This window comes from Perca flavescens, chromosome 7 (assembly GCF_004354835.1).
Source record: "Perca flavescens isolate YP-PL-M2 chromosome 7, PFLA_1.0, whole genome shotgun sequence".
NCBI lineage: Eukaryota > Metazoa > Chordata > Actinopteri > Perciformes > Percidae > Perca > Perca flavescens.
Window position 1 is genome coordinate 20,634,567 of NC_041337.1, and position 16,889 is coordinate 20,651,455.

General features: G+C 38.9%; 1 protein-coding gene across 1 annotated transcript in view; it reads left to right on the forward strand.

The window, feature by feature from the left end:
- cpne5a (copine Va) overlaps positions 1 to 15,882 on the forward strand; it is a 32,621-nt gene extending 16,739 nt beyond the window's left edge. The window contains exons 8-14 of the mRNA XM_028582597.1: positions 4,762 to 4,808; positions 5,164 to 5,345; positions 8,192 to 8,319; positions 10,837 to 10,939; positions 14,125 to 14,182; positions 14,389 to 14,462; positions 15,694 to 15,882. Of these exons, the coding sequence (XP_028438398.1) occupies positions 4,762 to 4,808; positions 5,164 to 5,345; positions 8,192 to 8,319; positions 10,837 to 10,939; positions 14,125 to 14,182; positions 14,389 to 14,462; positions 15,694 to 15,882 (781 nt within the window). The remainder of the gene's footprint in view (positions 1 to 4,761; positions 4,809 to 5,163; positions 5,346 to 8,191; positions 8,320 to 10,836; positions 10,940 to 14,124; positions 14,183 to 14,388; positions 14,463 to 15,693) is intronic.
- The last annotated feature ends 1,007 nt before the right edge of the window (positions 15,883 to 16,889 follow it).

Genomic DNA, 16,889 nt, shown 5'->3' on the forward strand with positions numbered 1-16,889 from the left:
AGATGATTTTCTGAAGCGGAGGGTAAAAAAGCAATTTCTTCTCCAGACACACCATTACATCCTGACTGGTTTCACAGTGAATTGTTTTTTTCATACATTTTCATTAACGTTCAATTGGGGCAGATATATAGTCAAACCGAGGTAATTAAAGTCCAAAAGCCACATGCTGCTCTGATTCTATGAGGCTGATGAAATATTTAAATTCTTTTCATCACATGTTCAAATGTTTCTTTTTAAATCAAATCTGCAGTGAGATTGGCCGTGCCATTGCTTGTGTGGAGTCTCTGTTGTGTGGAGATCTTATTAAGGTTTAATAGTTTCATCCAAAAATATCTTGTTGTCCTGAAATGGGAGAAAGTGATACGTTTTGGTTTCTCCCTTTCATTTAGGTTTGCTTTGTGGTCAACTGCAGAGTGGTATTTTTACAGGAGTACACAATTTTCTTTTCTTCATCTTTACTGCCCTTTTGTGTTCACTGTTTCTTGAAAATAGATATTTCTTGGCTGTCATTATTCTGCCACTTTATATTTGACTGCTTGCATAGTGATTTGTTATCTGTTATCTGTTTTGATGTTAAAAGATTGGTGTTTCATTCTGAGATAGTGCCTTGGTTGGTCCTGTTTACAGGGGAACATTGGCACTTCACTTTAAATGTATACTGCACAGTTCAGTTTTGAGATTACAGGGAAGCAGAGGAAGTCTGGCTATCACCAGACCAAGCTCAATCTACTGCACAAGAGGCGTGATCAACGGGCATAGTTCAACGCAATTGGATAGTCCTTCAACCAATCAGACCAACGTGATGTACTTTGCAACAACGGGGTTTGAGCTGAGCTACATTCTTTTGGCCACCAGCGGGGCTAGCTGGTAAATTAGGCTTTTACCAAAGACGGGTGGTAGTAAGGCAAACCCATCCTTCTTTTGTAGGAATTGTTCCAGGGCAAGTTTCTGTTCTGTTTTCAGAGAAAACTTGCCTTTGAAATCTTTTGAAACAGCAGCGACAGCAGCATCAACAGGTTGCTACACTTCGGTGGTCTCCATGTTGAATGTAAACAAAAAGCTGCTTGCCTCGTCATCGTGTTAAACCCGTCAATAGTGCACCAGGTGGGCAAGCCAGTTTGTGATTGGTCCCCGCAGATTTGTAACAAAAAATGTAAAGGTTTCCATCCTGAGTTGCAGGGTGAAATCACATCGCTGGCAGATTGGGCTGGGTTTACCCAGTCTAAAGCTGAGGCACAGTTGTGTTCATATTTGTCAGGGGAATCGCTACATCTGGAAACTGTCATGACAATCTCCACTCTAGACCTCCCTGACCTTTTGTTTTACTTTGTTTTACAGCCACTTTTAATGCCACATACTAAATATCCAAATGCGTAATTTCCACTAGGGATGGGAGCGTATGTCCCCCTCACTTTTATAGTTTCAGTTTGATTTCTTATTAAAATCTCTCTGAACATTGTTGGGTAACACTTTACTTGAAGGTATCTACATAAGAGTGACATGACACTGTTATGACACATGAACCCTAACCCTAACTCTAACTCTAACCCTAACTTGTTATGACAAAAACGAATGACATTTAATGACAGAAGCGTTACGTCATAAATGTTTATGACTTGTTTATAATGTTTATGACACGTTCATGACAGTGTCATGTCACTCTTATGTAGATACCTTTAAATAAAGTGTAACCCATTGTTGTCTTACTGTCCAGTCACTATGGTCCAGATGGGAGATCTGGGTCGCTAAACATTTGGATATTACATATTTAATGTGGATGTCCAATCAGTACTGATGGTATATGTAGTCGGCTCCACACGCTGTATTTCCAGTGTGGCTTCTTGTTAAGCAGCTGGCCGGTAAACAGTGGCTCGTTGGCGGCTCTCATTCTTTCTTCGGAGGCAGACAAAAAACACCCTAAAATCGCCCTGCAGGCCTTGGTTGTCTCTGAAAAAGGTCACATCTTTGTCCAAGTACACATGCACAAACGCAAAGGCACCACCAGGCAGTCGGTGTTTGTTCTCTTCCCGTGGCCTCCGCCAGCCATATCCTCCCTGCTCCAGCTGCAGCCTCCCTTGGTCTCTTCTTTTGGCTATATCTAATTTAGTCAAAACATTGTAAAATGTACACTGTAAATGAAATGCCTCTTGAAAATGAAATCTTGTCCATAACATGATGGAGCTGATGGAAACACAGCTATTTTTCAATACAAGAGAAGAGAGAAGGGAAGTTCATCCTCTTGTCACGTCATTAGAGGACTGAATAAAGCAGATTTTGCGGCTGCAGCCGGTTGAACACCAGAGACACGGAAAACATTGGAAATAACGTTTGTTTTTTTCACACCAAATCTGGTTCGAATAGATAAGGATATGGTTGAAAATCACTGAATTTTCCCTTTAAAGAGCAGCAGCAGGGTACCTTTATGTCCTGTGTTTTGCCTCTCAGGCTACATACAGGCTGCCCTACCTAATTGCTGGTGGTTGTTGAGGCTGTATGCAACTTTGAAAATAATACCTGCAGACTTTGCTCAGGCCGAGGAGAATGTCTTTACACATTGTGTTAGTTTTGCACGTTAAAAAAAAAATAATATTTAATCTGTATTTTAATTTAAGATAAGACAGTGAAGCTTAGTGCTTTGGTAGTAAAATTGAAGATCAGAAAGTATCTGAAACTTAAAGAAACTTAAAAGGACTTTAGTACTAGGTAATGTTAAGTAATAAGTAATGTTAGTGCATAAATAGTACAGTGGTATACAAATCTCTACTATCTTTTATACAATATATATTACAAATATTACATGTGCCACCACTTGTGAAACCACACCTCCTCCCTTGTGTTTATCTGCCTGCATCTCATTACACAAGAAAAACCCTGTGCCAATCTTCTCATTGATGTAGTCTGGGTTGGCCAATTTACAGCACATACTGATGAGACTGTGTTCTAGCTGCATTCTTTGTCACACTGTTTTCATTACACCCATCCATCTCAGATTGCAAAGACTGTAGGGATTTCACATTACAAAGATTCCTGCCGTATGTTGTTTGTCTAACCGAAAGGGGAAAGTCAATATGACACCGATACGTTTGTACCTATTTTAAACCATTGCTGTGATTCAAGATGATACACATATGGTTGAGGAGCTGTCATTTTGAGCCGAGAGAATAGGAGCTGCTGAGCGAGTTAGTGATGATATGAAGGACAGAATGAAACCTATAGGGAATTAATGGACTGCCTGTTCTGAAGCATTTGTCCTTAATCAGGTTTTGAGAGGCCAATTAAAGGCTTGTGTCAGATTTATGAACTCCTGATCAAATGTAGGAACAGATGATGGTGCATTAATTTGTCCTAAGACCGATACATTACTTAAAGATGAATCGTCCACTCTCAAGGACTATAGATTTGAGGATTGCATGGATAAATATAGTAACCCTAGATCAGCCATCTGTCACTGATTCTAGACCTAGAAACCGTGCAGCATCAGTCAGCCTCAATCCATATTGATTTTTTAGTTTCAAAATAATTTGTGTGCTCATCTCTTAAACAAATCCCCACTGCGCGTCACAAGGGAAATAAAAAAAAAAAACAATTCCAGAAAAACAATTGATTGTGCGTTGTAGATGGTTTTAGGATATTAATGTTATAAATGTGACACTTGTCAAAAAAAGTATTGGACCATGTTGTAGGCTGCTTCCACTTTCTGTAGAGTGTAGCAGCTACTGTCTGAGTATGAACTTCCAGGCTAAGCTCTGATGACCGACTGTAATAGGCAGTTTGACTGACAGTTCCCGTGTGAGCGTTTCTTCAGTCCTGCACTCTAACTTAAAACTAACTCACCAACTTGCTTTTCTAGCCAAACATTCAAAACTAACCACAGAAATCAGCAGAGACTTTTAAATTTAAAGCAGCATGCCATTGTAACAATTCCCCTTTGTCAGCTGAGCGGTCCAGCTCAATGCTGATTAATGAGCTGGGGTGAGAGTCGCCTCAGGAAGAAGGCGCCATTATCGGCGATACTGCACTTGCAGGGATTTCTGAATGGAGGTGAAGTCAGGAAAGACAATCAGTGTTAATCACAATGAAAGAGTACGCGTGATCTAAGCTCCCCTCCCCTTTCGCTCTCCGTTTGTCTCATGGGGAAATCCAGCAGAGACTAGTTTGGCAATGTTTATTTTCTTTTCAAGGTGTTGGCTATCATTACGGGTTCATGAATAAAAAACATCCAGTAGTCTTTGGACATTTTGTGAGGCTGCTTTTTTTTTTTTTAAATGGATGCAGTGAATGGAAGACCTCAACTTTTCCATTGATCATAAAATAGCAACTGTGTGGAACAAAGACAATAACGTGATTACAATGATAATAAATATTATGATGTGGTTATAGTGCACAGTATACATGATTGTGTAAATGTTCATGTACAGTATCTTGAACAAACAAGTGTAATAGTCCAAAACAGCTAGTAAGGAATTGGGATTATTTTCTTTTTACAGCTGCTTGCCAGGTTAATAATCACATTTTTCCTCAGTGTGATGTTTAGTCAAATCATTTAGCCAGCCGCAGCAGCTCATTCTGTGGCCATTTGTGAAATTACTCTGCCTTTAACAGTTGTGCTAGGTTTTTGTGAGATGTGTTTGTGGTTTTGTCAGATTAGAGGTAGAACAGAAGGCACAGTGAAACCAGGGAGAGCCTCATTAAACTGCAGCGCTGAGTTTTCCTGCCTCTCTTGTTGTTAACAGCATCCTTTCCCCCATTCATCTGTTTCAGGACTCAGATTCACTTCACAGTGGCCATTGATTTCACTGCATCAAACGGTGAGTGTTTTAACTCCCATCACCCTGTTGTGCTTCCATTTATCATCTGATGTATCACTATGGCGTTTTCCGTTAATCAAAGAGGAGGCTAGAGTTTTCTCCTTGCTTGTAATATTCTTTCTTGTTAAACTTTCTTTTTATTAAAGTGTTTGCACGAAAAAAAACAAGTCAAGGACATAATATGAACATTGAATTCCAGTATTGCTAATAAACCAGATAGTCACATTGAGCCCCTCCTCTCATTCAAAACATCCAATTTAGCCTCGGGTCTTGCATGTTGCTCCTGTTGCAGCTGTCAGTTCGGCCTCAGTCTAATGGTTTGCATCACTGACTCTGACTTCTCTTGTCTTGGAAGGAAATCCGTCCCAGTCCACTTCACTGCACTACATGAACCCGTACCAGATGAATGCCTATGCTATGGCCCTGAAGGCCGTGGGAGAGATCATCCAGGACTACGACAGTGATAAGATGTTCCCTGCCCTGGGATTTGGTGCTAAGCTGCCCCCTGATGGGAGGGTCTCCCACGAGTTCCCTCTGGTGAGTAAACTTTGGGGTTATTTCAGACACTCGGGTTGTAATTCATCATCAGAATTGTTCATAAAGTGAATCAGACTCTATTTGAAAATGAATTTGGCCCTCCCAGTGGAGCTTATCTTTGACTGTGAGCACTTGTTTGCGTTTTTATGCTCTCTCCAACATGTATGGATAATGTGCAATGTGGATGTGTAGATGAATGCTGCTACACCTCTGACATGCATAATTCAGAGTGAATTTCATTTACCTTTTATAGTGCAAATTAGGTTCTGTAAGGCTGAAGGATTCTTAAATCAATTTGGCTTGTCTCTGCCAGCTAATGTTCTCTGGCTGCTGCATACTACAGCCTAATGAGGAGTCTGTCTACTGGGTAACGTCTGCATCATGTTTCTATTAAAATTTGCAAATTAAGATTCATCCCACCATATAATTGAAGCCTCATTCTTTCATCCTTTAGTCTTGTAAGTGGGTTTAAAAGTAAAGTGGGATTCCTGGGTGAAATATTTGTATTATATATTTTCGGTTAGAAATGTGCCTTGTTGCTAAGGAATCTACTGGAACCGTTGAAGCAAGGTTTGACGAGCATGTCTGTGGGAGCAAAGACAGACAGTTTTCAAAATGTTTCAGCCCTTAAAGAGTAACTCCACACTGCTCCATCCTTTATGGTGGATAAGTACTACTACACAGACATCTGGGGGTTGCAATGCAAATTGCAAAGTAATAAGATATAAATTGGATTAACCTGATCACAGCTGGGTGTGGTGTGGTGTGTTGTGATTGAGAACACACCCAGCTGAACTGCTACATCACTGTTGCACGTTTTCTTTCAGAACAGAAACCCAGAAGTGTGTTCGCCTAGCTTAGCTTTGATTGAAAGCAGTCTAAATTTGTTTATCGGCAGCGCTGCCTGGAAGGCACTAGGATTAGGCAACTGTTATGGTTATGGTTATGGTTATGGTTATGGTTATGGTTATGGTTAGGGTTAGGTGCCTTGAAGTCAACGGTCGCAGCGCTGCCTGGAAAGAGACGTTGGGGGCTTAAAACACCATTGAGATCTAAGTTTTCGACAAACTTAAAGCTGTCATATTTACACCATATTTGTTTGTTTTGTACTTAAAGGTGCAATATGTAATACTGACAGCTAGTGTTTAAAATAGTTACTGCAGTACAAATTCAAAATACTGGAGAGAGTCGTCTCCCCTGCCCCCTCCTCCCCAGACCGCTAAAAACACAACATCGCCGTCCTCTCCACTCGACGGACAGACACACTTCATCGGCTTAGATTTACGGTGAGAACCGCTAAAAATAACACTACCTTGCCGTCCTCTCCACCCAACTGAACACACTTTATTGGCTTAGAATTACGGCAACATTCGCTAAACACACTGCAAACTCACGGTCCTCTCTTCCCAATTTACAGCCCCCTTCACTTGGCTTAAAGTAACTCACTGTTGTCGGCTACGGCCGCTGAAGGATACACGTTGTAAACAGCTGTAGCCCGCTTGCTTGGTCCTCCGGTAACGTTAGCTAGCAGTTAGCAGGGTTAGCATGGCGGCCTTAGCAATCTTTACTGGTTGTGTCAATTGTTTTTGCGAGTAACCAACTCAGATACTCTTGCTATATAATTCAATGTGAGTACACAAATGTTGAAATTACATAAAATGCCCGTCCCTTGTAGCCGTGATAAATTTGCCTGAAGCTAATGCTTACCTGTTCAGGAGAAAATAAGCCAACTCCGCGTCCTTTTGGGCTTGAAGCTGTCTCCATCTTTCAAATACATCTCCAATATTTACCCGGGGTTTGTCTCTGGTCACGCAACTGTTAGAAACATGCTTTTTTTATAGGTCGGATAGAATCTATCTCCGTTGATCCTGTTCATTTGTTTGCTGTTTTCATGGCTATACTAACGTTACAGCTATAGCGTGCTGAGTTTACGTTTTTACAGGTACAGTATATCTGGCAACCCAGCCTGGCTGTCAAACTGGGCAGTTGATAAGAACACACAAAACACAAAAACACAAACAGCATGTTTCCTTAATATCTGATGACACATTGGGGTCATTTTTGGATTTATTATTGTAAATATCTTACATATTGGAACTTTAACATAAAATAGAAATGGATGTTGGATGTCTTTTTGACAATTCTTTTACTAAACTTTTCAGCTAACATATATATGTAAATAAGCCACCTTTGGGGTTGTTTTTTTAAAGGAGGCCAGCTGCTTCCATTGGGATCTAGACAGTTTTCACTCATTCACGACATACTCATTCATTCACTGGTCATTTCTTTCTTCTGGCAGTCATCTATATTTTTGTTTTTTCCACATCTGCGTACATGATGGTAGTTTTCTCGCAATTAGTAAGTACCAATGTGGCATAATCTGAGTTCAATCTGAAGGGTATAATAACTAGACATTCATAAACACATCAGAAAACATTACAAAGCAGAGTATACAGTAGTTGATATATCCAGTCTTTGTGCTTTGCTAGGCTAAACATGTCCCAGATTCATATCTGTAATGAATACAAAGAGATTAAATTTATATAATTTTTTTTATTTGAAAATATTGTAAACCAGCCAGAGTACTCCGTACACTGTGACATCGCTGCTGGGTCTGGTCAGAGGTGCAACAGACAAATACTATATGAAACTTTCAACCTGAGACGAAAGTAAAACACTCTTTTCAGCCTGGCATTAAGTTACTCTTCAACTTTACTCCCAGACACATTGTGATACTAATGAAACACTAATTATTGTTTACATTAACTATTAATTGTAATGTCAATTCCATTCTGACTACAATTGTGGTTTCTGTACCGTTCATGTTTTGTTTTTGTTTTTCTCAGAATGGCAACATTGAGAACCCGTACTGTAACGGCATGGAGGGGATTCTCGAAGCTTACCATCAAAGCCTTAAGACGGTTCAGCTATATGGACCCACCAACTTTGCTCCTGTCGTTAATCATGTGGCAAGGTACAAGAACTGTTCCCGTGAACATCACAGAGCACAGTCGTCCTTTCTTTGAAAGTCAAATTGTAAATAATCCTCAGCGGGTAGAAACGCCGTCAGAGGTATTAAGACAGTGAATGATGGTTTCTCTATGAATTGAGCAGAACTAATGAAGGGAAAATAAACAATCGGCTGCCAAGCCTAGATGAATAGAAATGGTAATCGAGCATATGCAGGACCAGATATATTAGAGTGCAGATGCTACATTGCTTTTTGGATGTCTAGTGTAGTGGTGGGCTGCACCACAGTAGTAAAACTATAATAAGGCACGGGTGTACACTTTCTTAACAACAACCCCCCCACAGTAATGATGACTCATGACTTGGCCTGGACTTGAATATTAATGACTCACACTGACTCAGACTCAGGTTTGTGCACTGCAGATCTGAACTTGAATTTGAGATAAAATTTTTAGCATTCACCTGTATTTCTGGTTTGTTAACAGTTACCCCATTAGGTAAAACTTTACTTTAAAGTAAACTATATTATCATTTAATAAGACTATAATGTCTTTGTAAGCAGATATATGGCCAGTCTTGTAACTATAAAGAGGTGTTTATTAATTTAGTATTTTTCAACTTTATAACTCTTATGAAGACATATTTTATATTACTAAACTGTGTTTCACTATATGGTCATACATTATCTGTTTAAACACCAGCCTCCACTTATGGGTGTCTACGGGAGGACTTGTGGTCTTTGACAAATACATTAATAAACACTTAAGTTTATTTATTTATTTATTTCAGGACAATGCACATTTAATGAACATGTACTTAGACTTAGACTTAGACTTAGACTTCTCTTTATTGATCCTTTTGGGATGACTCCCGCAAGGAAATTATATTTCCAGCAGCAGATTTTAGCATCTTACAAAACACTCTTTAAATAGAAAAAAAGATAATAAGATAAGATAATAAGAATAACAATAAACTTTTAGCTAAATATTTTTACAAAAATAAACAAACAGTAAAACAACAATAAACTACAGATAAATAAAGATAGATATATAGATATATACGACTGTGTATAGTATTGTGTTATTATACAGTTAATAAATAAATGACATTTAGCATAAATTAGCAGGTAAGAGCAGTTAGAGTGTCCAGGTATGTATGTGAGTAGATTATTAATAATGTATTGCACAGTGTTCTGTTCTGTCCTCTTTACCCTATTTCCTCCTACAGCAGTACACGTAAAAGTGCCAGATTGTAGCCCAAAGGCTAATTTCCATCTGTAGTCCCATTTGGCAGATTTAAATTACAATAACAGGACATAAGATAAACACGTAAGTAAACACATAAGTAATACAACATGATTAATAAATAAAACTCTTAGAAGGATTTTATGCCCAATAAAAAAGAGACTCTGTTGAAAGCAATCGCAGACTTAAATAAATACAATTTCTACAGTGTCACTGTATAGAGTGCAGTAAAACTCAAATAAGATTATTCACAAAGCTGTAGCAGTGCCTCAGCTATTCAGAACAAGTGAAATAGGTTTCATCCAGTAAACCAATGATGAAAAGATTAAAATGACTCTTTACATGACCAGAAACAGATCTTAACATTAGATGTTGAGCCGAACATACAATTGTTTTTGGTAGAAGGGGTTTGAAGTTTATACATTCACTGTTTTACATGAGGCACAGGTAGAAAGCTGAAGCGTTAATGGAAGCAGACAATGCTCTTAAACAGATAATGGTGTTGATGCAAAATACATGCTGTATACTAGATGTACAGTATGTAAATATAGACTCTATAATACAATATTGTATTTATTGCTGCAGTTACTACTCTGCTAATGTGGTCAGGTGAGTGTGGCACACATGGCAGCTGTGGAAGACAAAGGTCTCTTTAATCTCCTAAACACCAATCATGCCCTTGGCCTTGTCACTGACTGGTCAAGCGCTTTGATTAAAATGCCAACTCATCAAAGTCAAATTTACCAATTTGAAAGCGAGTGTAAGGGCTGACCTCTCACCTGTCTCACAATGATCTGTCATGTTTTTCACCCAGTTTGCTCATCATGTGTGGTCAATCCAGTGCTAGGCAATCAATAATGCTCTAAAAGAATAAGACTGCAGCACTTGCATAAACAGTTTCATAAATTATTCATAGAGCAGCCAGCGATGGCCGATTGAAACTAGGCCACACTCACTGTGCTGTGTATGGATAGACCTCTGAGACATGAAGAGCTAAACAACATATTTCACTTATTTACATGTCTATATTAAGCTTTTGTGTCATACAGTGGGCGGGGGGAAACATTCTTTCTGAAAACCAAAAGTTTTTTTATGTTTTTAATCTCTGACACAGACGTTGCTGCTCTTAGACTTTCTCTGTGGTTGTTTAAACCAATCTCAGAGTTTCATGTAAATTCATGGACATATCTGCATCTGTTTCAAACGTTGCTTTACCTTAACATGGTGTCTGTGGTACTGTCTTAAACCACTCTGTGCTGATTATTTCTCTGTTTTAGTTATGCAGCAGCAGTGCAGGACGGGTCTCAGTACTTTGTGCTGCTCATCATCACTGATGGCGTCATATCAGACATGGCTCAGACCAAGGAGGCCATAGTGAATGTAAGTGCTGCTCTAACACTACCTGGAGGACATTCGCCTCTCTCTCTCTCTCTCCCCCTGCTTTGGCATTGCAGGTGCTTTTAGCTTGCTATCGCATTTCTCTCAGGCTTTCTCTTACTTTGAAGGGTTTATAAGCCAGTAGCACTAGATTTGATGATTTATGGGATGTTTTCTGCTCCACTTGTCTCACCCCCTGTGCTCGAGTGCTCTGTTTGTCCAATATTTTTCCTTTTTATTGAGACCCTCAGGAAGCTGAGGGGCTCAGCTGAGGTTTACTTTCTGGTCAACACGTTCACTTTATTAGAGGCCGTGGTCTTACTCAGCACACCATCTGAGGCACAGCAACACGCTGCTCTGACCCCCAGCAGACTGGGTTTAAAGGGAATTTGCGACTGTTAATCAAACCATTCGAACAGCCACACCTTCCTTTTAAGATCTTGTCTGCTGCTCTGCACTACTCGGAACCTGCTGCTACCACCTCTCGCCTCTCAGTTTGGACCTGGTTACACTTTCCTCTGCCCACAGAGCAAAGGACTGAATGACCTGCCTCACTTGGCATGTAACATTTGCCCTGGAGAGATGAATCATAATAAAAGAGTTACGTGCCACGCTCATCTCTGCACTTTTGGTTTCTTATTTTTGCTCTCTGATGCTATGGTGTATATTTGCACATAGCAGATATCTGTTGGTAATGTTGCAGGTACTGCTGCTGACCAAACTGTACTGGCCGAACTAAACCAGCACAGCTCAGCCTTCAGTGACTAATGTGTCCACACATCTAACAGGACAGCCTCTGGGGCCATCTTTCCTTTGATGTTTTTCTTTTAAGTTCCAAATTTCATTACAGGATTTTAAATTTTACAAAAAGGGTCTCTCTCTGACCTGGTATGCTTAAATATAAATGAATTTGTGCCCAGGTATTGGATTATGTCTCTGGGTGTCAGTTTGTTGTCTGGATAGGAGGCTGGCTCAACCAGTAACTTCATAAAACCCATGAATATTTTAAATTTCAGAGACATTTAAAGAACCACTCTGAATCAACAAAGCAAATGTTTAACCTTTTTGACCGACTTTGGACACTTACTGAACTGAATAAAAAATAACCTACATGTTATGTAACAAAATGCTACAAGAAGAGACACTCTGTTACTGAATGTACTTATGTTGTACACATTTTATTTCTTATTTTTACCAAATTCCTAATCAAGCCAGCATGTTTAGATGTCTGTTATTAAAATTAAATGTCCATCTTAAAACTTCTCTTTTTCTCACTTTTCTCACCACTGACCTTTTCAACACCACATTCATTACAAACTCTTGCAGTACAGCCAAACTTTGTTCAAACCCAAAGAACCAAGAGTTTACAAAGACACCAGATATGTTAATGTATATATGTATCTTGATTTTGGAGAAATATGTATAAAATCATGCATAAGACATAGAAGGCAGCTATAGAAAACATGGAGTTTAGGGTTTGAATATTTGACGCAGGGTAAACATTGTGCTTCAATAAAGAGTTGGAACAAACTGATTAAATGATTTTCCAAACTTAAAATTACTTAAAAATGCACTGAAATGAAAAATACATTTTCCAAGTTCTAGTTCTTTATCCCTGTGGTAGTTGTTCATTTATCTCTATTTACATGCTAAATATATGAGTTTGTTTGCAAAAATAGATACAAGCAATTCTTAAAATGAATTAATCAAAAACAGTTTGAGTGACATTTCCTTGAGTGCGGTTTAATATAGTTAATACCAGTTTAATATAAAACAGATACATCTCAATTTGCAAATAAACACATTTTGAGTTTTCTTTATATCAAAATCCATCTCTTTTCTCGTAAAAATATTTATAATGACTCATCTTTAACTTGGTCAAATCAAATGTGATTTGGAGTGAGTTAACCCCGCCCGTCATATAAAGCCACACTTTGACCCTGAGCTTGTGGGTAACTAGCTGAGCAATAAGATAATTGGATTTCAGCTGGTTTATATTTCCACATATCTGTTTCATTCTGAAATACGTCATGTCACAAAAAAATAAACACGCTGTAACTTCCACCTCACTGTGACTTTAAGAGGAAATTAATGGGGAAATTGGATTATATGAAGTGAAATATACACACGAAGAACCTGGACGCGTTAGCATCTGCACTGGAAACATCTATCTACCTATCTACTGCCAATCCTCATCTCTTGGTTAATGTGATCAATGGGGCACAACAGTGTATTATAACAACAATATCTGCTTCAAGCCTTGGTATATTTGTTGTGGTTCTGTGCAGTGAGAGGAGAATGTGTTCAGACAGATTGGTGGAGTGAGATCCCCTGAGTGACTTTACAGTAAAAGCAAAGTAACAAATGGTGTAGACTAAATAATTGAGCATTGGATACAGATCTTTATAGGTACTATATGCTTGTGTGGTCTTCTGCTGCTAGAAATGGGCAAACAGAATGGATGTATTGAGAGCAAAAGGTCATTAGGAATGACCCTGGTGGAAGGAAAGATAAAATGGGAAAGGATATGGAGGGAGAATAATGATAGAGAACATGGAGAGGATGGTCCTCCTCAGTCTATTTACTCCTATCTGTGACAGGCCTCCCCCCTCAGGAGGTTTTTCCAGGAAAGCTGACCTACTTTTACCCCTGTAAATGCATTTCTACCACCAAGCATACATCATTCATTCATGCCAAAGCGTTCACATTCTCCACATCAGGACTGTGGTTTAGATTCATGCAGTGAGGGAAACCTGTACTACAAACTGTTTGGCAGATAAACCTTTAAATCTTTTTATTTATGTTTAAGTTTAGATACACAGGCAGGACATGTGGCCTTTTTGTTCTGACCTAAACATTGTTTGAAACACTTCTACATGCAAAGATCATGTTTAACTAAGTGATGTACTGTATAGAAGTTTGCTAAAATATTATGTTATAGGCTGGCTGTTGTAAAAACCTTGGGGCCCCTAAGTTGAATAATGTATTTTATATTTTCTCTCGGTCCCTGGATGACAAAAACTATGCAATGTGTTATTTTATCTTGTCCATTATTGTTTCTGTTCTCTGGAGAAATGGTCTTGCAGAAATAATTCTGACTTTGCAGAATGAGAAGTGTAGTGGGAGATAAATACAATTAACTGGAAATGTAACACCGACTGACTGACTATTCTTCTTGTTCACGACAGGCAGCCAAGCTCCCCATGTCTATCATCATTGTTGGAGTTGGCCAAGCTGAGTTTGATGGTGAGAACAGTAACTAAAGTTCTTCAGGGAAAAAATGTGTAAAGATACAGAGGAAACCAGTTTATGGTCAGTTTGCATCAGGGATGGTTTGTTTTAGTCAAATTTACTCTTTAGGCTTGCCCCCAACCATAACAATTATTGTACATCATCATCAGTATGAATTTTTTTTTTTATGTGAAATTATTTTTAATACCTTTTCTCTGCAGCCATGATTGAGCTGGATGGTGATGACATCAGGATTTCCTCGCGGGGGAAGTTGGCAGAGAGAGATATTGTACAGGTGAGACCTTTTTAATGTTTTGTCTCACTCTCAGCTTGACATGGGAAGGACACGACTTATTTTCCAAAGAGACAGTGGTTAAAAGGTTCCCTGTTAGTGGCATTGCTTATAGATGCTGATGTTGGTTGTTTCTAGTTATAAAGCAAGATATCTCAGGAGCTACAGGCCAGATTGCCTTGAAAGATGTTATTGATAATTTAGGTTCTGAGAAATCTTCACTTGTATTAAAATGAAAAAATCGTTAGACACATCACGATTAAATGTACTGAACACATTCATAAATTTACTGTGCATGCAACCACAGTGCTTTGGTCCTTTACCCGTGAACCACAGTAAGAATAAAATGTAAACTTTTCCAACATTAATTCTCATAATCTTATTGGCAAGTGTTTTCAAAATTAGCAATTACCTGGTCTTTCCTCTAGCACCAGCATCAGGGAAACTTTCACTCCTCTTATCTTTAAAGCTTCATGCATGTATCCCTATAGTATGTACTAGAGCTGAAGATCTTTGCCCGAACCCGATGGGTCTTAATTTCTATCATTTCACACGGGCTCAGGCTTGCGCGGTAAATAAGGTCAGGTGATACGTTTTGATTAGCGCAAAAATGGATGCTGAGGAGGTGAAACGGAGGCTGGTTCTGGCAATTACATTTTGGTTGCACTGGCAAAAAAACAAAGTCTGAGGTGTGGAAAACTATTTATTTACTATTTAAAGTGCTGAGATGTTACGATGTTACTTCCAAGTGGCCTATAGCCTACGTTTAAAAATGTATAAATGACTCATTCTTGACAAAAGGCAAAAGAGCTGTGTGCGTGCTTTTAAAAAGCTGTAAATAAAAATGAACTTGTCGGACTTGGGCCGAATTCTGTCGGGCTCGGGCCATGTTGGGTCTAACTTTTAAGGCCCGATTACAGCTCTAGTATGTACCTCCGCAAAATCAACTGCTTATGGCGGTTACAGACATGCCACATGGCGACCTCGAGAACTGTGATCAGTCAGCTTGGGCAGCTTATGTTTCTGATGCAAGTAGAGATTGTTGAGAGTGAAGACGACATTAAGAAACTTAAAGAAAGCCTCAAATATCTGCTGATTTTCAGGGACAAAAGTCTAGCAAAGCCACCTCCACTGCAGGTTTTCTACTAGAGCTACAGCTACAGAAGGGCTTTAGCCTGTTATACTTGTTGCATACAGGATATATTCTTTTCATAAAGTCATACATTTCTCACAGTTTGTCCCATTCAGAGACTACATGGACCGCACAGGCAACCACGTGCTGAGCATGGCGCGGCTGGCTAAAGACGTACTGGCCGAGATCCCTGACCAGCTGATCTCCTACATGAAGAGCAGAGGCATTAAACCTAACCCTGTCCCAGCGACTTATTCATTTGGGGATCAACCCCAGACCAACCCCGTCTGAGCCCCACACACAGTTCCGCATTGGGTTGGGGCAGGTTTGTGGTTGAGGGGTACCAGCCTTCACAACCATCTTTTGGGAAGAAATGGAAACGCTTTTAAGGCCCTTTCGTAAATATTATTTCGGCTAAACAAAAAAGTAGATGAGACTCCATTTTGTTTTGGAGAAATACAACTGCTTTGGGTGAACCTGCTGATGATCAGGGAGTTTTTTCTCTCTGCGGATGAGAGCACTGAGAGGAGCCCGGTAGAAGGAGGTTTTAGTTGTTCGCTGTCAAACCTGTCAGTGGTGATGTAATGGATAGCAAGTAAACCCGTAGAGAGAGCCTATATGAAGGCATAAATATATTAGAATGTGCCAGTGTGTATCATGTTTGTGATACCTTTTGGAATTGGTGTGCGTTATACTAGGAAAACATATGTATACTAATTTATTTATTTATTTATTTATTGCAGAAATAGTTTATTAATAGGGTGGGGATTAAAGTCATATTTTCCCTGTAGTTTTCAATCTTATATTTTGTGACTAGTGTAATAAAAAAGATCCCCATTTCTACTTTGATAAGCACTGTAATATAAAAGCATGTGATAAGACCTATTCAGCAGCTAATGAATCATTTTCACTGATTGATTTTTGTTTGTAAGCCGTTATGTAGAGGACCTGCTGTGAGCTGTTGCCATACTGATTTTCCAGCACCATGTCTTATACGTATTTCTAATATTTATATTAACAGTATGCACTAATTACTGTCCAAATGAAAAGCACAAAGATTACAATGTTAATAAGCTCAAAACCATTATCGCAAAGAAAATGAAAGGACCCCACATTAAGTTCTCAACACGGCTTTAGCATCAGTTCAAACCGGATGAAACATTGAATGTTTATAACGAAATGACTATACTATATATATATATATATATATATATATATATATATATATATATATATACAGTATCTCACAAAAGTGAGTACACCCCTCACATTTTAGTAAATATTTCATTATATCTTTT